This window comes from Cygnus atratus, chromosome 2 (assembly GCF_013377495.2).
Source record: "Cygnus atratus isolate AKBS03 ecotype Queensland, Australia chromosome 2, CAtr_DNAZoo_HiC_assembly, whole genome shotgun sequence".
NCBI classification, from domain to species: domain Eukaryota; kingdom Metazoa; phylum Chordata; class Aves; order Anseriformes; family Anatidae; genus Cygnus; species Cygnus atratus.
The window spans coordinates 24,169,559-24,192,840 of record NC_066363.1 but is presented as its reverse complement, the minus strand read 5'-3'; the positions used below and the strand labels follow the sequence as shown (position 1 = coordinate 24,192,840).

At 36.6% G+C, this 23,282-nt stretch overlaps 1 protein-coding gene across 7 annotated transcripts in view; it reads right to left on the bottom strand.

Moving 5' to 3' along the window:
- Positions 1-23,282, bottom strand: part of CDK14 (cyclin dependent kinase 14) — a 332,062-nt gene that overhangs the window by 65,999 nt on the left and 242,781 nt on the right. For all 7 annotated transcript variants that reach the window (XM_035545538.2, XM_035545537.2, XM_035545532.2 and 4 more), the window contains 2 exons: positions 4,403-4,542; positions 157-303 (listed from right to left, as the gene is read on the bottom strand). In XM_035545538.2, the coding sequence (XP_035401431.1) occupies positions 188-303; positions 4,403-4,542 (256 nt within the window). In that variant the 3' untranslated portion in view covers positions 157-187. The remainder of the gene's footprint in view (positions 1-156; positions 304-4,402; positions 4,543-23,282) is intronic.

Genomic DNA, 23,282 nt, shown 5'->3' with positions numbered 1-23,282 from the left:
ACACTCATCATATTGACAAATCTATACTGCAAAAACAGATTATCTGCCTGATCATGTGTAATTTAAGAAATGTGCAGTTCAATTTTATATTGTGTCTTCGGAAAACTAAAGTAAACAGTATTTTTAAAGATATACCTTCCAATAATCATGTCTTACCTGCATTATCTGTTGTGAACATAGGTATTCTTCAATGTTTGCTGTTTGATACACTTTTGCTGTAGCTATTGTTTTTTCCAAAGACTCTCATACTTTCTCCAGTCTCTGGTTGTAATCTTACATTCGGTACAGTAAAAATAGAAGACACTGCAAAAAAGAACATCAGATCGGAAACTCTGATTTTTTTTCCCCCAAAAGTAGCAATTTAAAAGTAATTGGCTAATATCTGTGGCAAACACAACACTAAATAAATCAATACAGTTTTTATATATACCTTCAGTTATGCAAATAAGCACTATAAAAATTCTGAATGCAAAGGAATGGTATCTATGATGGAAGCTGTATGATGCAAACATTCTCTGTTGCTTAAGCCTTGTTTTAAAAAAACAAAAACAAAACCAACCAACAAAGCAAAATGAAATAATAAACATAACAAAATAACAACAACAAAAAAAACAACCCACAACTGGTTCCAGGGGGAGTGTTTGCTAGTCCTTGCACTGCTGTGTAATTCATATTTTCCATTTTAAAATTTCCTCTCTGACAGCATTTAGAATTCAGTATGAACATGAAAATATACAGCAGGGTTTCGCAATAATTCAACATCACATATTCTGTCTTCCAAATCTTAATGTCAGTAGAAATGAGTTATTAGACTTAATTTTATTAAGTGTTAAAAACAACTAGGTTTGATTAAAATATTCCAAAAATTCAAAAGGCTTTCACAAAAAGCAAACCCTTCCTGCATGAGCTATAAGAACCTTGAAGATTTTCCACGTAACACCAGGCAACTAATTAGTAGTAGACATGACGTTAATCATAGGGATCAAACTACAAATGGCTAAGGACACACACTGATGATACGAAAACTCATTTTTACTTTGGATGCCTCAAACTGATGGGGAAAAATGGCTGGTTTTCAATATATTCTGAGAGCAAATGTCCACACAAAAGTATCTTCAGATCGCTGCCCGTGAATGACTGCATGAGAAAATGTTAATAATCTGCCTGTTTAAAGAATTAATCAGGGCCATAATACCTGGTTATTTTTTTTTTGTTTTTCTGCTTGTTTGTGTTTTCATGAATGTGGTATTCCGCTGTCCTTGATAACATAGATTATGAATATTCTACCCAAATAAATCAATATGAGCTTTCAGGTATGAAAGCAGAAAAGGGGAAAGACTAAAATTATTATTTTCAATAGAAAATAACAAGTACACATATTTAGTAACAGGTCTTAATCTATAGATTACTGCTCAGGTCTGAGATGAATGAGGATGGTGTTACTTCATAAACTGTATTGTATTCACAGACAAGATTTTTTTTAGCAGAATTGCAAAAGTCTTGATTTTTTAATGCAACATTTTTAAAAACTGACAGTGGCTAGATGTTAGAGCTTACCTGGAAATTGAATTTCCAAGCCAACTGAAATTATGCCTTGGCTTGAAACCAAAAGAAACCAAAAAACAACCTTTTTGTGAATAAACTTTCAAATCTTTCAAATAAATTTTGGACACATATTTAAAAATAAAACACAAGACCAAAATGTTATCCTGTAAAATATTACATAGAATATAAATACATAGTACTAAAGTCAAAACAGAAAGAGACAGGGCTGTCATTGTCAAAGTTTTTTTTGTGTGTTTTTTTTTTTTTTTTTTTTTTACATTTCTGATTCAGGCACAATCACTGTACTTCTGTACAAAGAAACAAAATTTTCTGATTGAAAATCATACAATCGATTTTTTTTTTCTCTCTCTTTCTTCTGCTTCACATGTGAGTCTTTCATTGTTTTTGGTACTAAATCCCCAAATTTGCAGTTCAGCACTAGGATGAAATTGGACAAAACAGATTTCACGATGAATACTATCATGCACATTTCCATCGTGCATGAAGTCTCAGTGTATTTACATCTGCATTTAATGAATTATCAATAGCAAGTCCTTCCCAATGTAAAATATTAACCCAGAGAACTAGAATTGCAAAAAGTGGTAATTTCACTACACAGTAAACATTTTCCCAGCTCTCCAAAGTATATGACTTCTTTGTTTTGGAAATATGTTTACAAGTATATCCAAGTCATACTAAATAGAAATGATTGTAGTATTTGATACTGGGATTGTCCTTTCTTGCATCTGGATTTATGCTTCATAATGATTATCTACTAGCCACAGAAATAGTCTTTCTTTAACTCAAAATTTTACTGGAGGCATTTAGAAGAACCTTGCTTTAAAATATAATGATTTTTCATCTTTATTCTCCCCCCTTCAAAAGGTTTCACTGCTCCTGATGTTTAACGTTATGCAAAGACGTGTTTCTGCCAATGAATATCGCCTTATGGTTATGCTTCTGCAAATAACCTGCTGTGAGCTGATAAAAGGATTAATGCAGCCAAAATTCTTAATCTGTGAAATTACAAATTAAATTCTCATATTAAAAATACCACCCTGAGGTATTTTTTGTGGTTTTAATTCCCCTCTGGTGTTCTGCATACATTGTGCCTGTTAATGACTAGGACAAGACTGTCTCTGTTGGCAGCCTGCTGCAGAGTGATAATGTGTAGGCATTTACTTCACTGATAGAACTGGATTTAACCACTGACTGATAAACTAAGTGGCAAGTGGGTAATAAGTCCATATTAACAGAAAAGTACTACTGCAGAATTCAGAATTCAAAATCCTGGCTAGACTGAATCACACAGTCAGAAGGATTGAGATGTCACCAGTGAAGAGTGATTTTTGTTTTCCATTTAGTGGAAAAAGGATAAATGAACTGGCATTCTTGATGTTTCATTAGTCCTGAAGAAATGAATCTCTTTGCATCAATTTCAGCAAAGATGGACTTTCAACAGCACCCTTAATTTACACTGCACCTTTTGAATTTTCAGCTTGTGAAGTGCTGCAGTCAGAAAACTGAGTGGTGTGGGCAGAGGGTTTCGTGGCAGAGAAGGAAACTGGGAATCTTTTTGCAGAGCAAGGACAATGTCTGTGATGTAGCCTATGCGGTACAAAAATTGGTGTTGCCAGTTCAGTTTTAATGTTCACATTCTACAAATGGGACAGAGCAGAGTCTTTAGAGCAGAGTCAGGTACAGTAGGGTACTTGGAGTGCCAGTTCATAGAACTAGCTCAAAATGTAACCGTTGCAGATGTTGAGGATGGAAAAGCTAAACTTTTGGGAAATGAAAGTTTTCTTAATGAGACTGAAGTAAACAAAATCTATTGTGGATTAATATTCAGAATGTGAACTCATTTTTTACACGCAAAGCTTTAAATTAGCCGTAATTAAACACACATTCTGTTGCTGCATATCTGAAAATTTTGCCTTGGCGTACTGGATTTAGATATTTTGCTAATGACTGCATGTTTGAAAGCAGAAAATAGCAACCACTGTTCTAATGAAAGCATGCTTCTCTTCCTCATATTGCGCTAAATCAAAATAGTGATTGGTATTCCCCTGTGAAACCTATTTTTAATGCCAGAATCTTCATCAAAAATATCATGCATGGTAATATTTTTCCACAAAATAAATAGTATTGACTTTTAACACTCTGGAAAAGGTATGGACATGTATGAAATAAATGATTTACAAATATTAAAGAGATAACTGACAAAATACTTATCAATAGGATAATATTTGCCAAGTCAACTGGAAAGAATTTTGTTCAATAAATAAATTAAAAGATGTATATAAATACCGAAAGCATTCTCATTTAGTAATATCATCTCCCATTCTCTTCTTACACTGTTTAATTCAGAAAATTAAGCAATTTTCTGCTTTGTGTTTCTCAGACTTCTGAATGCCAATCCCTTTCTTAAAGGTTACTGTTATAACAGATAGAGATTCTATGAATCAAACATAGCTGGATTTTTATCCTGTATGCTGCAGCTAGTTAAGAAGTACTGTATGTTATAAAGTGAAAAGCACTAAATATGTAAATTGTATTTTTCCTTTTGCTTTATGACAATTCAGATAATTCTCTTGGCTGCACACATAATCAAATACAAAGATAGCTAGCTGCAGACTGCAGAGCAGAGATAGCAAAAAAAAAAAAAATCCATTTTTTCCTGTGTTAAGCTAACTATGTAATTTCAGATACACAATTGCACTCACGTATTTTGTGTGTGGATGTACAGGTCCATGAAGGAGTTTGCATGTGAGTGTTAGCATACATGCAAGTATACACACATGCATCTGTATGAACTAGTGTCTTTTTTTAAAATTGATTCAGAGGTGGTTATACTCACTGTCAGTTAACTCCCATAGCCGTGGGGGCAGATCACTGAAATACTCATGGCTCAGGGCTGCCTGTGCTGACAATCTGTTCTTTGGGAAACACTGGAGTAGTTTGGAGGCTAGATCTTCTGCATGATTCACATAGCTCAGCCTGAAACACAAACAAGAAGTTTTTTTCTGAAAAACAATCTCAGTACCCTGTTTACTAATACCATCTGCAGTCAGCACAGTTGAAATGAGTCTTGCTAGCCAGTATAAAGACAAAGTCTGTTTGGGAGTGCTACTGGGAAACACGTTCCTCAGGTTAGAAAGTCAATGGATTATTCCTGGATTGACAACACAAAATTCATGCACATTTTACATATATAGAGCACCTAATACACCGTATCATAAATGCCCTACCTAGTACGCTAAAGGACTGTGAGCAACAGCATCTAGAAAGCAACTTCTGATTCCTTCATTTACATTTTCTTTGAGCATACTGACAGGCTGAGAATTTACAGCACTGGAGACAAACGTTTATTACTATCTAAAACCTTGAAATCCAAGTTTAAAATAACAGTAGTATTTACACAATCTTGTGAAGTATCAGATTTTAAAAGTCAATGATAATTAATGCATAACATATGCATCAAGTTTCATAAAGGCATTTGTCTTTAGTGAAGTATTTTTGATTTATTTTTGACTTTTCATATATTCACATGGCAGGAGGCTGACTCTTCATTAGGTGTAAATACAACACAAACATTAAATTGTAAGTGAATTATCTTTTCTAAGCTACCTAGGGAATTCTGAGAAAACTTACCTCCCTATGTTTGGGGGTATTATATGAAAATATAAAAAATAATAGATTTGGAGGGAACAAACTAAAATGGTGATCGTTAGGATGTGGTTTTGTTCTGCTATTCTACAGCTACCTCCTAAGTTTCCAAAGCCACCAAACTTCTTGTAATACACAGTCCAAAAACAGGTGCTGAATCTTGTAGACATCATGTTACTACTATTAGTAGGTAACTGTAGAAATTCAGTCATGCCTTTGCTCAGTAAAGATCTCTTGTCAGGTAAAAATGCTAAAATATATTAAAGGTCTTCTATTTTCCAATGTACTAGCTTATCAATACAGATATAGTAGACTGCAGTCCAAAATACTTCAGTATTTGAAAAAGAAAGTGTTGGCATCCTCTAAAATCAGCAAACCTACAGGATGTTTCATGCAAATTCTCATTCTTGTTCAGCTGAAGCTGGCTTTCTAGAGTACCATTCAAGGAACATGGATTACAAAGCACTACGCTTATATTTTCATGAACTTGAATTGCATAAGGTATAAGGATACACAGGTGAAAACCCTGCAACAAGGAATAGACAACACTGAAAATGATAAATTGAAAAATAAATAAATTGTTATTCTACTGAGAGCTTTAAGTCTCAAATGTCATAGACACAGCCTTTCTTGTCCACACACAGTGTGAAAAAAAAAAACAAAAAACACAAGTCAAAAGCATGTCCTCATACTTCCCTTGAGATTTTTGCACGTAACATACTAGTGCAAATCTACTAGCACATATACTAGTACATATAAGTGATTAGTAGACTAAATCATGTGCTAGCATATGTATGACATGCTACTGTTTATAATGATTCAAAGAAATATGCAATTGTCTCTCTTCTTCATTTCTAGCAACTATATGCTGTACAGGAATTTTTGACTACTGCACCTATCTGATTGGGTCTTGAGAACAGACAGGATATTTATCCAAAAATTACCCAGGGACCAATTGCCCAGAAATGTTGACCACTTTAAGCCATTAATTCTCATCAGCCAGAGAAGCTGTGGATGCCCTACACCTGGAGGTGTTCAAGGCCAGGCTGGACGGGGCTTTGAGCAACCTGGTCTGGCGGGAGGTGTCCCTCCATGGTGGGGGGGGTAGAAGTGGGTGATCTTTAAGGTCCCTTCCAACCCAAACCACTCTATGATTCTGTGATATGATAATCTTACAGAAGTCTCAGGATTTGGAAATGGTATTCTAAGTCAAACAGATGCAAAACTCTAGTGTTTCTGATGGGCATATATATATATATATATATATATATTACTTTTCCAATTTTCAGTTCATGAGAAAATGAAGGCATCTTGAATGAGACAGTTATTGCCTATAAATTAAAATCTAGAAAAAAATTAATTCCAGACTCCTTAAACTACCAGATTGTAGAAATCCTTTCACTCAACTTTTTGCAAATCACAGGAAAGTCCATTATAGAACACAGAACATACCAAGAGAAAAGGCTAGTCTCAACAAAGAAAAGGAAAAAGAGGGCTGAATACCCACAGAAAATTGGCACTAATTCTTCTACACATCCAAAATTCCCATGGACCAGTGATTATATTGAGTCAGTGAGGCCTGTCTTGTGTCCTAATCCCACCTGCACCAATTACTTGTCAAGAGGTCCTGGCAAATCATTTCACCAAGTTTTTTTTCCCCCATAAAGGTAGTTGCATCCTTTTTAGGAGCCAGAGTATAATTGCTCTGTATTGAATTAAGTATTAATTCAAGTATTAAAGAATTGTGGCAGTATTAAAAAAAATGTGGTCACTTATGTAAATCATCAAATATTACCTTCCAGTGTAAGAAAAAGAATTGTACCATCCTTAACGAATCCGTAGGTATAGAAAAGAACATTCAAAAATTAATGAATTCTGAATTGCAGGTGAAATTATGGATGATGAAATGCTAGTTCCTTACTGCTCTTGAATAAAGTAATACCATTATTTTGACTGTATGAATGGTCATCAAAGTATCTGCCACATTGCTGTCATTTGTTTAAAAAGAAAATAAGATTTACTAATAAATGTAAAGTCTTTTGAGTAGGAATGGGTTAGGAAACCAAAGTCACCTTTTCAGTTCAGAAACCAAAAAGATATCAGTTAACCAAAGTCAATCAAGAAGCCACAGATAAGTATCAAGTAATCACCAGATTATACATAAATGCAATATAAAAACAACAAAAGTATATAGGGCTGCAACATAATCACATCCACTAATATTGTGAATTGTGAATAAATCAGTCAAAATTAGAACCAGATTTAAGAATTAATAAATAGAAAAAAAATCATCACACATTCTGCAAAAATAGTTCTTTCTGCTCTAATTATTACATTTCCTTGCCCTGATAATAGTCCAAGTAGGGCTGTGGGGGGTTAGTTGTTTATACAGTGCTTTGAAGATTCCAGTTGCTACATTATTAGCATCAAGTTTCCAAGCATTTATAGATTTTAAAGTCAGAAGGGACCAGAAGGATCAAGTCTCACCTCTTGTGTAACACAGGCCAAAGAAGATCAACCAACTAACTCATGGATAAAATAATTACTTCTAACTATGCAAAGTTCTACAAAAACATCTTAGCTTTGTTTATGGAGATTTGAACAGCAATGACAAAATTCTCCAAATAACATGTCTTCTGCTAAGGTCATTTCTGGACACTGAAAAAGTCATATGCATGCTGAATCCTAAGGCTGTCAGTCTTAAAACTGATGCCTTAGTGGAATGCGTGACTAATTTTGCTGCTTTGTTTACAGACAAGCTATTCTTTCACTTATGAAAAATGCACTGTATGATCATGTATTTAAATCACCTCTACTATATCAGAATTGTTTGGAGAAACCCATTTAATGCATCACCTTAGTGGTTTGGAATGTCAGAACGCTTGGTTTTGGTGTTTTGTTGTTGTTATTGTTTGTTTGTTCGTTTTTGCCAATAGTCTCTTTAAAGTCTCCTCCTTCAAATATTAACTGTTTGACTGATGTAAGTTGGTAACATGATTCCTCAACAGGGACAAAGGCTGAATGTTCTGATGGGGTTCAGTAGTTAAGTATCTAAGGCAGAAAAAGTTAACAAAAAGAACTAAAGAAAAAAAAGATTTGATTTTTAAATACACCTCCCTCAGTATGTGACAGGATGGAATTTCATACAATATGGCTTTGTGTCTAAAACATAATAGCATGTTTTGTCTCACAGCAGTTGGGCCATATAGTAACTTGGCATGCGTGATATGGCAAGTCTCAATACTCACGCTTCACTTACTGTCACACTAATCACTGAGGAATAGTTACTAGCCATGACAGCATACATGCATGCTTTCAGAAAATGTAGTGTACAGCAGAATACAGAGAAACCTTTGGCAATGAGCATTAGATAACATCTAGATGCTGTTTTGAGAAATATTGGGAATATTTTTACAGACCTACTCTGATGACATTTGCAAAAACACACTAATTTTCGGCTTAATCTCACATGCAATATACTGCCTTAGATGAACAAAAACAAGCATTATATGAACCTGACTCACTTTAAACATATATGAATCTGACTACACTTGAGCAGTTGTAAATCTCATTGGATTACGAGAATTTGATTTAATTTCAGAAAACAGGCTTGGATGTCTTTCTACTGCAAACGAAGGTCAGTATTTGGTCAAGCAGAACATGGCTAAGATCACTGAAGTTTGGTTTAAGCTCCTGAGAAAAAAAAAAGTTTGGGGCATGTGCGGTGAACTTCTGAACTTGGGGTGATTTGCTTTTAAATGCAACAAAGAATGCAGCTCAACTTCACATTAATAATTAAGACAAATGGGCATTAAAACAAATAGAAATAATATGCTGTCTATGTACTCCTAACAGCATGAGGTAAATACTTCCCAAAGCAAAAAACATTTACTGTGCATATTTTCCATTTCAAGATACAATTCTCACAGCATATCATTAATTCATTTCTTGACTGGAGTTTACAGCATGGCCTGGAGGAGGGAGGCACCTAACTCCCTGTGGAAACCCCAGCTCTGCTTCTTTATTCTAAGTAATCCCTTGTCACCTGAAGTGCTGAAAGACAAAACAACAGTTAACTAGAACAATCGCACCATTTAGCAGAGTTTAAAGTTTACAGGTATTTTACCTACAATGGCACGGCTGCAAGGGCCATATCCCAGTTTTAGGATTTTCACTAAAGCCTGCTTGAGGCTGGCAGTCTTTCCATCTTCTCTCAGGCTCTAAGCCTCTGCTGACACAAAGCTGTGCCAACATCATATGGCACAGAAAACAGTCAATGTTTTCTTTGCAAATACCTTTATCTCGCGTCCAGCTGATGCCCCTCTGTGCCTTGACTGTTTCGCATCTCTGGATACGTGTGCGACCCTGCTCAGAGCAGCTATACAGCAAAAAGGCCCGAGCAAGGCCCACCTCAAGTAACATTTCCTTTTTCTGTAATATCAGCAGCATTTTCTGTTGCTACAGCCCTGCCGAGAACACCTGCCGTCCTCAGAGAAGCGGCATGGCAGCCCTAGCACACAGAAACGCACTCGGGAGCTGCATCCCCAGCACGCCCGGTGTGCCTCCACAGAGGTGCCACACGGGTAATTCAGCCGTCATGAACCCTGCAATAAGCAAGCACCAGTTTGGATGCAACGCTTTTAGCTTTTGGTACAAATGAAGGCACAAAGCCTGTACCTCAGGATGGGAACCTAATGAAGTAAAGAAGGTATCGTTTTTCTCTGTGGTTTACACAGAAGGCACTGAGGACTGAAAGTGATGAACAAAGAGAGGCAAAAGCTTTTGAAGGCTCATTGAAGCCATATTTTATTACTCAGCCTGGTTGATCAATCACAGGATACAAAATTTGCTCTACAGAACAGGGTAGGGATACTTCAAGCCAAACTACACACTAACCTTTCAGCCTACAGGCACAGTCACAGGGCCCATATTTCAGTTTGGGGATCATCCCTGTATCAGCTTGAGGCTGCCATTTTGTGCTGGGTCGTGTGCTTTCTTTAGAAGTGGTGTGTCCCCAGACATCCAATGTCCCTCTTGCTCTCGACAAACTGAGGTGCTGGCAGTGGTTTAGGTTCAGAACCACTGAGCTCTCTGTGTGTGCAGCGTGGCAAGGCAAGCTCTCCAGGCCCTGTAGGCCGCCAGTTCAATTGCACACTTCCAACTCAGTACCTCACAAGAAGCAAGGTAGCCATGAGTGCAGCATCCTGTTCAGGCTTCTTAGATCAGCAAAGCTGGGACAAATCCTGCACTAATGTGGCTACACTGCTACCAGCATCCTTGGTCTGTATCCTTGAGCACCACTGCACTCCAGAGTCTTCAGGCCTTCACAGTTTCCATACAGGCATATGAAACAATCTTTCTTTGGCAATTCAGAAATTAGTTTAATCCTTTTTAATTATATGCATATTACAGTATCAGCAGTCTTATCTGCTGAAGTATTGAAAAGGTGGTCAAAATGTTTATTATTAAAATAAAAACCATGACAACCAATGCTGAGTGTTCTCCTCAGGATATTTGCATAGAGCTAGAAGTATCGGTCTTTGATTCTTCAGTATTGCTGTTGACATAGATTAAAAGAGGTGAGAGCCCTCTTTGGGAAGCTGTGGAGGTAAGTTCTTTCAGTGCAGTCCAGCAAGGTAATAACCCTGACACACCTGAGCTAATTCTCACTCGACAGTTACCCAGATGCCATTAGCTGGAAAGCTGCCAAGATGAACAGCATTTCTTGAAAAGAGTGAATGTAATGAATGAAGGCTCTAACATTACAGGCAACTTTTTATTATTGTTCTTTTAGTTTACTTTAATTACTGTACATTTACCTCTAGCTACATCATTCTTGTATACTTGGTAAATTTTAAATGGAATCTACTGACCCTGTACGTAAACCATTATTATAGTTGCAGCTCCTGAACTGCTCAGAATGAAGCACTACAATGTCAAATCTCTCTGTTTTGAGAACTGTTAGTTTTCTCTCAAGCACCAATACATGTAACTATCAAACCTTGTAATGCTCCAGTCCAAAAGAATCAGGACAGGCTACTCCTGTATGTCTCCAAATAGCAAAGTTGATCAGTTTTCCCAAGTCCAAGTCACATAACTACAACATTTACGTGTCCCATAGAAACAAATAGGGAAGAAACAACTCCAATAGCTCCAATGGCAGGAAGCGATAGCGGTCTGCAGTGCCTTCCTCCAGTGGCAGGCTGGGCGTGTAGCTGGGGACAGATGACTGGATCCTGCTGCTTTAGCACCGAGGGTTGGCTTGCTTCTTCCACAGCTAGAGATGATTACTACTTAGTCCCGATGCCCAAGCAACTTTGCCACCGCTCATGTGGCATTTCTGTAGTAAAACAGGTTTACTGAAACTGTTTGTGAATCATGTGAGGCTGCAGAGACGCAGTTTTGTCACACCTAAACTAGTCAATGATGCGATCCAGACCCTCACAGCAATTCACATTTGATAATGGCTATTAAGCTCAGTCATGACTAGATCATAAAATCATTCAGATCTGTTTCTGTGGATATCACCAAATATAACTCAGGACAAAATTTCCATATGAATCTATTTCTCCCTGACTCTTCCTGCACTATATTTGACTTTTTAGTGTTTGTGTCAGATGTATTACTGTATTTCTACAACATGACATTGCTTGTGATATCCTGTTTGAAAGTTTTTTTTCATATAGGAAGCAGAACATGACACCCGTACAGAACACAACACCTTTAAAAACTGAATTTGATTAATTTGAACTTTAAATATTAAGCCTAAAGAGAATCAGGCAATATACAACAGACTTAACAGTACCCTGCTTTTTGTCCTCCTGTAGCCTGACATACATCCAGCCTAGTTCTTGCTCTATCTGATGCCTCCAAACAAATATGTTGGACCATGAAACTTTCCAAAGAAACCCAATACCAACTATTGAGAGCTTAATGCATAAAGATACTATCATGAAAATATTGCAGTTTTCCTCCACTATTTTATGCCATTTTGATAAAGTATAAGGTTTAAACGTTCGATACTAGGTATCTTTTTTGCTAGTATAACATATGCTGGAGCACCAGATGAAGTGAGTGAGAACTACAGAGTCTGCATGGCAGATATTAAAGACAGGAAGGAGAAGAAAAATAAGTGTATATAAGCAGCAAATATACAATAAATGTCAAATGATAGCACACTTCAAGCCACACTTGAGAGTGTGGCTTTCCGTGATACGATCATACCATTTCCTTAATTTCAGGGAATTCTCAGGTTCTGATATTCCAAATAACGTGACTGCTGGGTACTGCTGCTGCTTAAAACCACAACAAATTATTTGAACGCTAAATATTTTCTACCTTAAGTATTTCATTTCCATTCCTTATTTCACCCAGTTTTCAGCAGATTTATCTCAGATACATATATTTCCCAGGGAAAGAATTTCCTAAGAAATTGTAATTAGAACATCCCTTACCATTTTACCCTAGAAAGAATTTAGCAATTACTTTTTTTTTTTTTTTTTTGATTTTACATGCCACCAACAATCAGGTATCTATCTAAATAGTTTCAGCATCGCAGTAAGCCTTGTACTATGGATATTCATTATGGAAGACATGGTATATTACACAATGACAGACTACTACTGAGTATGCTGGATTTACAGTTTACTGCAAGGTCTTTGCTTGCTGTAAATGTAATTAATGAAAAACAACAACATGGTGGTGACATCTAATCAGGAGCTTTTGATTATTTTGAAATTCTTTAAAGGGCATGAATCTTCTGATTAGGAGGGTGCTTTTTAATGGCTTTCTTCATGCACCTCAGCAAGCTGAACAGAATATCCTTGGAAAATAAATAGAGCTAAAAATAATTACTAACACCTCAATCGTTTTATGAGCTATTATTTCACCAGAAAATGGGGAAAATATATCTTTAATCCTGAACAAAAACTCTTCAAGGTTTATGTTCTCTATAAACCTTTCACTGAGAACTGAAAATATAAGTTAGTAATGCAATAAATGCCCTAACAAATATATCAGATTTTTCACTTAATGCTTTTTACAGGCTTAAACCAAACTGAGTGAAAGAAAATCACCTTTTAGAGTCTGACTCTTAAAGGAAGAATGCCTTTCTGTTATGCTTTTTAAAAGAAGGCATGGTGAATTTATATCAACTTCACTGAATCTTGGGGCATGATAAAAGGAAGAAAATACGGCAGTGAGGTTAACATTCCATAGCATTCTTTCTTCACATATTTATTTCCTCACTGGCTGGACATGAGCCAAAAAAAGGGAGGGAATAAAACCCCCAAAAAACATACAAATAGCTGAAATAAACCTTTGGCACATGACCCAGTCAAAGTTCTGTGCTCTTCTTCCTCCCATCCTCAACAACCTGGATTGTTTCTCTCCAAAAAAAATCCTAATAAAAATACACCAGAGGAAAATCAACCAAAGTCTGGATTTCAAATTTGTTAGAGCAGTAAACATTTTTTTTTCCTATTTTCCCTCATTAAATGGCTACAGAAGGACAACCCAGCTGTCTTTTGGACCTATTACCTTTTGTAAAGTAAAAAAAAAAAAAAAAGAATTAAGTTCTAGTAAATAAACATTAGCACTGCCTGATAAATCTCTGCCCTCTTGTCCAATATTTTATCATCTTGGTTTTGAGGAGTCTTAATTTCATTCTAATGTAAATAAGAACTGGTCTGTTTGCTCAGTACTTCCCCAAGAATTTGCTGCAAGGTTGCAGCATGCCGGCAGTGCCCCGAGAAGAGTGACCTCGCTTTAGTCAGTGAAGCCGGAGATCATTTATCACAGTTAACCTACAAATCTGTCTTGCTGGGGCCTCAGGTCTGTCAACCACTTGGAAGCAGCTACTTGTCCTGTCCTCCCACAGCTCCTTCAAACATCAGATTGGTCTGATCTCTTCTATTATTGTATACCTCTCAGCTAATAAAATATATTTTTATGGATATGGAATGATCAAGAGTACTTTGTATTTATTTATACAGCTCATTAAAGGTGGATAGAGATTTGGAGGCAGAGAGAATGCCCCAAGCCTAGAAAGCTCATGAAGACAGACCCCAGGCATATGCATGTATTTAACTTTATGTATATGAGTTGCCTGGTTGAACCCAATGAGACTAAGCAATTATGTGCAAGGAGGCAACCTGGTCTTTTTGGAACTACAATCCTAAGCTAAGACATGACAGGGAAATGACGCAGACCTAGTAAACATTGAGAGGAGTAAACCAAGATTATTATAAGAGCATATGGACAATATATTCAAAGCTATGCAGTCAAAAATACTTTATTACATATTATTACACATATATATTTAGATAGATATTATAAAGAACTAGCTGCACCTCCCTGACCCTCAGCTACCTGCTTCTGGTGACACTAGAAGAGATCACAGAATGGGGAAGCCACATTCACACCAGCACCATCGAGCAGAAGGTGCCATTCCTTCTTCAAATTTACTCTCCTGATTTAGCACAGGAGAACCACTGTTTCTCCTTACACTAATGGAAATACTTTCTAAAAAGAACGTTGGTAATCCTCCAGTAGGAAGAAGTTGGTGGATTGAAATTCCAGTGCCTGATATTGATACGGACAGCAGTAATACTTGTTAAGAGACAAATATGCATGTGCCAACACATTAAAACAAGTCTGAATTTAACTTTAAACTTGGACAGGGAAAGACTGAGGATAATTATTAAAGAAGTGTTTCTCAGGCACAAAAGACCATTATAGAAGAAAACAGCGATCGCTCTTTGGTATGCAATTTGGAGAAAATCGAACATAATTTTGAACTTTTAAATTTTTTAAGTGAAACAGTACATATCCACATATACCTCTACTGAAATGTTTTTTAACTCAACAGCTTATGCCTTTTTAATTATAAACAGGTTGGAAATGACTGACCAACCCACAAATTCCGTATATATTAGCTATCAATTACTGAAATGTGGATTTTAAGTGCTTGCACTCACATATGTATGAGGATGCAATGCTATCTGACACTCAGAAATTGGCTTGCAGTAGGGAAGGACTCAATACTGAACTATTTTTGCAAATCCTAACCTGTCAAAGTAGCATGAAAGAGATACAGCTAAGCAGGGAGTTACTGCTATTAAGACATAAATCAGCATAGGTGATTTAAGAACTAAAATCAAAACCGTTATCTATAGTAGTGACCATTAAAGGTCAGGTTTCCCAAAGAGCCAGCTATCACTAAAATTGACTGCCAGAAGAGCTCAAGCCAGTTCTAATGACCCAAAATAAGCAGGTGGATTTCCAAAAGAGTTTTGCACATGTGAAAATGTGGAATCCATGGAGCTCTGCTACACAGCTGGTCATGTGTACTGCCACCAAATCAGGACAAGCAGGTAAATATCTGGGTCCCATTTAGGTGCCTAAATGGATGCTTTGCTGGAAAGGAGGCAGATCTTAGGCATTCAAGGTAGACAAGGGCAAGTCTTAGCAGCTTCCACACTGAGAACAAGAACCCTGGAGAAAAGGACTACAAACAAGTGGTAAAAATGCATTACCTGGGCACACAACAATGTGATTCACAGAAAAGATGACAGCAGTTGCGAGTCTATCAGAAGGATCCAGGGGACAGAAGAAGGACTAAATATGAATGAGAGAAGAGTGGGAGCTTGGTGAAGGGAGAAGGGAAGAGGCCTAATTATGGAGGATTTTGAAAAGGGTAGAAGCTGCTCAGAAGTGACTGAATGAAACAGCCAGTGTTGGAAGGGGAGCTAAACAACACACACACAAACAACTGGGTGTATGGGCTGTTTCTTATATGATTTGAAGAAGGGTGTTAGTCAGGAGAGGATATAGGAAGCGTATTATGATAATCAAGAAAAAATAGGATGTCAAGATCTGAGTGACAGAGCTGGTTGGGGAAGGAAAAAAAGTATCTTGGCAAGAATGTATAAAGCAGTCTGGATGCAGAGGATAAAGAAAGGAAAGATAAAAACACCCTTATGGCTTCAGGTCAAGGTGAGTAACGATGCTAGTGTTATAGAGAGAGGAATGTGGGAAAACTTCACTGGGAACAAGCTCAAGTGTGCAAGGGGCAGGAAATATTAAGAATCTCACCGTTAAAGCCTGTGCCGATGACTTAAGCAGGGCTAGGGAGAGAGCCTGACCATTCACTCAATTGCTGAGTGTCCCCACTGCTCATTGGATAATTTTGACCCATGCCAACTAGCATGCTCCAAAACCATTCCTGGGCATTGTTCCTGGCAACCCATGCCAGGAACCATTTCCAAAAGGTTGCACATGCCAGCCTCCTACAAGCAGGGCACGCAATACATTTTCTTCAAGCTTATGCTAGAAAATACAGTTCCTGTGGTCTGAAGCATGGGTCTTGGGCTATTCTGGAATTTTTGAATTCAAAACCTAATACCAAACAGCCCCAAAATAATAACTGCACCACCAGCTGCATGGGAACCACATAAAACCCTCAGGAGATGCATGCCCAAGCGTTACCTAGTACAGATGTAGCTAAGGTCTGCCACATGGCCTCAGGGCCAGAAGATAGTCCCTGGCTCTGCTTTAGTTAGCAGTATAGACATAGGCTGTATCTGACAGAAAAATGATATTCACCAAACACTATGTGTCAACATCTCAGGAAAGATTCATGCCCTCATGCTTGCAGAATAAAGCTTGACTCAAGGGCACTTTAAGGATCAAATATGAAAGAAATAAAAGGGATAGAACACCCTAGTCCACAAAAGTCATAATGCTGAAGGAAGGCCAATAATATTCTGGGGCATGATTTTTTATATCAGGGTGGTAAAATTAGTTTGAGCCACACTAACTGTATATAGTTAGTACTAAGTAGAAAACATAGCTTTAAGATTGCTATAGAATCTAACCAAAGAAACTGATTCAAAAAGAATGGTCCATTCCTAACTTGTAATGGCACCTGAGAGAAAAACATAAATTTCATCTATTTTTACAAGATTTCTTTTCTTTTTTTTTTTTTATGTTTACGTAAAAACAATAGCAATATTAAAAAATATTCTCCATTCCTAAATAAAAGCAAACAATACATTTATGGAAACATGACAGATGTAAAAAAATTTCTTTTTTCCATTTAAATTCTTTGCAGTAAGATTCTGAGATTACAAATTCAGCATGGAAAATTAGAGCTTTTATTCATTTGTATTTTCACCCTCCTACTGCGACAGTGATCATAAAACACACACAGCTGGCATCTTTATTATTTTATTCACTGAAGGATCTAGCTGGACAAACATCACAAAGATGGTGGCTGCTTTCATTGAATTTATGATCAAATATGCTTCAGCATAAGTTCAACTCTGTAAGATCAATTATTATGAGATGTGAATAATTTAACAGAAAGTTGTCTATTTGTAAATCTATTTGTAGATCTTATGGATATAAATTCAGCTGAAGTAGCAGACTGGATATACACTGTATTATACATTGTATTATTTAAAAGGATGCAGTCATTTTTTATTTTTATTTTTTGTGAATTCATATTTACTGATAAACACCATAATTTACATTTTGGTATCCAGCAACCCACTAATTCAGACAAACAAAATTTCAAAACATTATTTTAAACCTTATATAAGTTTATCCTAATCAGAGAACAACTTAACAGTTTTAGTGAAACCTTTCGGAATTACAGAAAGCATTTCCTATAAAGGTTTAATTTAAAAGAATACACGAACCACCATCACCCTCATTTTGTTTTCTTTTCATAGATTCTCACCACAGTCTGTTGTTCAGCCTAATACCAGGAGAGTTATAATAGTTTTAACGCAGATCATGTGCCTTAGGATATAGGATTGACTCAATGCCTAAAAGAAAAAGGTCAGTTCCCTTTGGAACCACTTGCCTCTTTGCCCTCCAGCAATGACAGGTGCACCAGCCCTATGCTGAATCTCTTTATTCACAGCGTATTGCTGAAGATACATAATCTAACCTCTCCATTTTAATACAGCAGCAAGGATTATTATCTCCTATCTTCCCATTTTGACAATCAGGTCAAGCAGACACTGAACCTATATACATGCTGATCTGCCTGCAGCCAACATCTCTCACAAATTCTCAAACAATAGCTTCAAACTTTCTAAAATAAGCTCCCGAAAGACATCAATAAATTTAATTACGAAAACTGTTTGGCTAGCAAATAACTCCAAGTTTAGAAGCAAATCAATGTTTTTCACTAGTCTCCTACAATACCGTGTGTTTTTGCACCTCCAATTCAAAACCACTGCATGAAAAAGCAACAATTCTTTTTTTCTCAGTCCTACATGGCAGGAAAGAAGTGCCACAACCAGAAACACAGGAAAGGAAGCAATGAGGAAGAGGTGTTTTAAGATTTTCTGGTCAAATTGCAAAGAATTTTGGGAGAACATCACAGGAGATACTGATGAATGGTAATATCTGAATAGCTGTGATTACCTTTCTACTGCACAAAAGGTGGTGGTCAAAAGTACACCGAAAAACTCACATCAAATCATCATAAAAGTCACTAAAATAAGTATTTTAAGGGAAGATACTTTGTGATGTTTTTACTACTGCAGAAACCTTAACTATTGTCATAAGTCTTGGCTAGCAATTGAGCCAAATAGCACGGGTTTTGAGATTGCCTTGAAGTATTTGCAGAGGTGGCAAAATTCAGTGCCATTATTGATATTATAGCACTTAATTGCCTCTCTGCACCATATCTCAAAATGGTATCAATTTCTGAGACCCTAAGGTAAGAATCACAGAAACTGTTGAGTTGAAGAAAAATTATCTGTAACACATGACAATAAGCAGTTGAAAATGTCAATCCACTTACACCGATGACAGTTGCTTTAGTGCTAAGCATTTTTGAATGCCAGCCCAATTCTTAAGATGCCTATCATTTTGGCATTCATTTTGGAAAAATCTTGTCTATAGCGGACACACACAAATAATGACATATCCAGCAGTAAGGTCTACTTCATTTACATTATTGACTTCAAAGTATGTCTTCAGTTCTTCAGGCCAATATTTTCAAAACACATCTCAGACCAGATTTTGTCAGCAATGTCATTGTCTGGAGAACAAAGATTTTAGCAGAGAGGCCAACGGTACAGAATTGTAGCAACAGACCAGACTTGGAAATATGAGGATATAAAGATGCTTGGTGCCTCCGATCAGAACATATTAGACTTCAAACCAAGAAATGAACACAGACACTATGGCAACACATGAGTAACAGACTACCAAAAACATAATTCTGAGAAATTAATAAAATGTTGGCATGCAGAAATGCATAAGGAAAAAAAAAAAGAAAGAAAAAAAACACAACTGGAAACATCTGAAAAGAGTTGATCAGTAAGTACTCAAAAACGTTAATAGAGAACATACTTTGAAAAAAAATCATACCTGGAAACACCAAATAAACATGTCTATCTGATATACGTCTCAATATCTTTAGGAATTCTTACAGAATTAGTAAGGATAGCTAACAAATGTAAGGGACCTTTTGTTTCTTTCTATGAAATCCACAAAAGAACAGCTTGCTCTCTTTCCGTATTTCTGTATACAGACATTACTGTAGATAAGTTATAAGTGACATTAACTAAATTTGCACTGCATTCTGAAGTATTTTATTAGAGAAAAAAAATCCTTCCTTTCTTGTTTTTCAAATAAGGAAGAGAATCTTGACAAATATTTTGCTGGACATTGACATGCAACATAGTAGCAAAAGATAGACAATAAAAACAAAATACAGACACTATAGAAGCAAAAATAGTTTTAGGGAGAAATGGCTTTGTAAACTCTTAGACAAAATGGTGATCAAAAGAACAGATTACTAATGAACAAGATATCAGATGAACAGATTATTTTTAAAAACTGGCTTTATCTTTGGTGGAACGAAGTGACAGGACACAGTGTTTGATGCAGTTTCTCTAAAAATCTTGCTCTGTAGACAAACTCAGAAGAGCTGGGATGTGATATACTATCTCATAGACAGAAAACTGGCTGACAGACCATAAGGAAAGGGTAATGATAAGTGGCAATGTACTGAGCTGGAAGGGAAGTGTCCAGCTGTGTGCCAGAGGGATTAGTGTTAGTCACAGTTTTATTTAACATCTTTATTAATGAACTGGACTAAAGGATATGCTGCATACTGAATCAGTTCTTAGACAAAACTAAATGCTGAAGACACCAACAAAGACAAAAAAAAAATTAGTACAAAGAGGCTAATAGAAGTGAGATACATGGGCAGAAAATCTACACACAAGATAGAGGATAATAAACAATTACTTCCAGGGAAAAATAACTGAAAATATGGATAGGTTCAGAGATAATAGGCCAGATATAATGCCAAAAAACTCTAGTCCAATGCCAGAAATTGAATTAGTTGTTGCACAACAAAGAATAGCCATATAATTTAGGGCTATATTTTCACAGTTGTCACAGATATAGGTATAGGATGATAACAATGTGATTATACTAAAGAAACAACCTAGAGTTAGTAGTATACAGAAAAAAAAAAGCTTCATATTAGAGAGGACAAAGGCTTTTGTTGTCCAGTTAGGAGGCTTATTATTATTTTTAACTGGGCCAGGAGGATGTAACACAATACATAAAGCTTATCAACATCACAAAAGAGGGGGAATTAAGGTAGAAGCAAAAATAAATTGAATATCAGGATAAACATTATAACAATGAGGTCTGTTAGGCTGAGGAATAATCTCCATCCAAATGTATAGAAGTTGTAACATTTGAGTAATTTACAATTAGAATGAAAGAAACATTCAAATATAAAGTGTAAAGATTTTTTCATCTTGGCAAAGGTATAAATAGAGAAACTCTGTCTTTCTCAGTCATTGGTTTCAATCAGTGTAATATAATTCATTACCATAAAGCTGACAAGACATACGGTGCATTTCAGCTATTGCACTAAACACTCCTGAGCCAGGCTGGGAACTTTGACTTCTGCACTTGAGCCCCTTTATGATGCCAGAATCATAACAAATTGTATTGAGTGCAATGCGTAGTAACAGACACACAAAAAGACACGTAAGTGTAAACAAGCAACTTCATCCCCCCTGAAATTAATTTAATAAACCGCGCTAGTTAGTGAAATAAACAAACCAAAAAAATAGCGTCAGGAAAATATAACAAAAATTCCCCTCTGCTGAGGGTCTCTTAACACTAGAGGAGCGACTGCTGGGTGAGCTCAAGCGCTCCTCCTAGCGCAGAGAGCTCCGCAGTGCTAAGGCTGGAGCCCACCCCACAGCATCCCGCTGCCGGCCTTCGCTGCCAGGCTCTGCCTGGTCCCAGCCTGTGGCTACTGCACAGAAAGGGTCAATCGGCATGCTATCACATCCCGGAGAATGTATTTATTTATTTATTTAACAAAATAGCGTAATAAATTTACTACCTGTGAAATGACTTTTTGTTTGCTTCCCATATTAACATAGGTTTTGCCACGGTATGCTTCCTAAAGTCCCTCGGAGAGAAGATAATGACTGATAAAGGGGGTATTTATGGGAAACATGAAACATAATAGGAAATGAAAAAAAAAGTACAGCAATATCACACCAAGAAAATCATCAGGAGACAGAGGCAGGTTTATATGCCTCTAAATCACAAATACTTCTATAAAATCTTCTCTTTTCGTGCCCGGTTTCCATCCTCACCCCTCCCCTCAGCTTGGTTCCTGATCACTCCTTAAATGCAAACAAGGAGACAGCCCCAGCACAACTGCAGGACATGCTCCAACTGCAAACACGTGTACATATATAAACCAGCCTGGACCAGAATGCACCCCAACTTTTGCACAGGCACAGTTTTAAACCATTATTGCTTGTTTTTGTCTATCAGAAAGGTTTTACTAACAACACTGGACAGGTTTTTTTGCTCCTGCTGTGCTTGAGATCTTGAATATTTTTCTGGCAGCACTACAGACTCCACTGCAATGAACAATGCTGCTTACAGGGCATGGAGTGAACGAGATAAAAATGACAATGAGAAGAGAGTTTTGTCTTTACTCAGAACCTCACTAAGGCAAAGATTGTTTCAAAAAAGCAAAGCAAACTAGCAAAAAAATGCTCCCAAGTCTCAGCTCTTAACAATTCCAAAGTCTATGTCAGGTTTGAAATGAAATACAGATTCAAAGCAAATACACTCATTTATTTTCACTCACTGCTTTCTTCAGGAAGTTTTCACAGAATAACAGTCCCAAAATAGGCAAGCCCATCCTGGAATGCAACTTTGAAACAGTGTATCCTCCAGAAGAGAGGTCTCAAGTACAGAGGCCATTTTGTTGGAGGAAGAAATCCTCAGTAGTGGGACTAGCTGGGAGAATAAAGTCTTATTTATATAATAAATACAGCCATTTTGGGGAATTATGAAGTAGCAGTCCTATTTATGCAGAGCAGAATTTGTTTTCAATTGCACCTTTTCTTTTCAACCTAATTTCTCACAATGAAACCCATTATGACAGAAGGATCTGAAAAAGCTTTTTATGTCCTACCAAATATACACAAGGATAATTAGTTCTCTTTTGTCATTCTTCTGTAAGGTTTTTTTTTATTGTGGAGAAGCTTTTGCAAATTGAAAGAGGTTGCATTGCATTCTGAAGGAGGAGCTGTTCCTGGTTTTTATTGTTTAGATGTAATTCAACAGAAAAGTTTTTTTTGTTGTTTTTTTTTTTTTTTAAAGGTGAAAACATAATTCACTGTGAGCTCTATAGGAAGATCACATTACCACATCTTAATTATTTTTGGGCCAGTATTTTGGAAACACATTCCACAGTGTTAGGTCATGCAATGTACATGAAGCTTCGTATTAGAGAGAAGCAAACGTCAATGCAAGTTTTGTTTCCAACAAAATGTTGGAATGCTTCCAACATCATAAGAATTTTCTGAAAAACTTATAAATCACATCTTACCTAGTAAATACTATCCTAATAATTTTCAGATATTTTCACAGTCAGTGAGAAAATTCAGTCTCAAAAGGATTTAATGCACTCTGAGTGACAGTTATATTACTTCCCTCAAACATTTCCCAAAAGTAGGATTAAGTATTGACCTATTCCATTTAGAGAATTT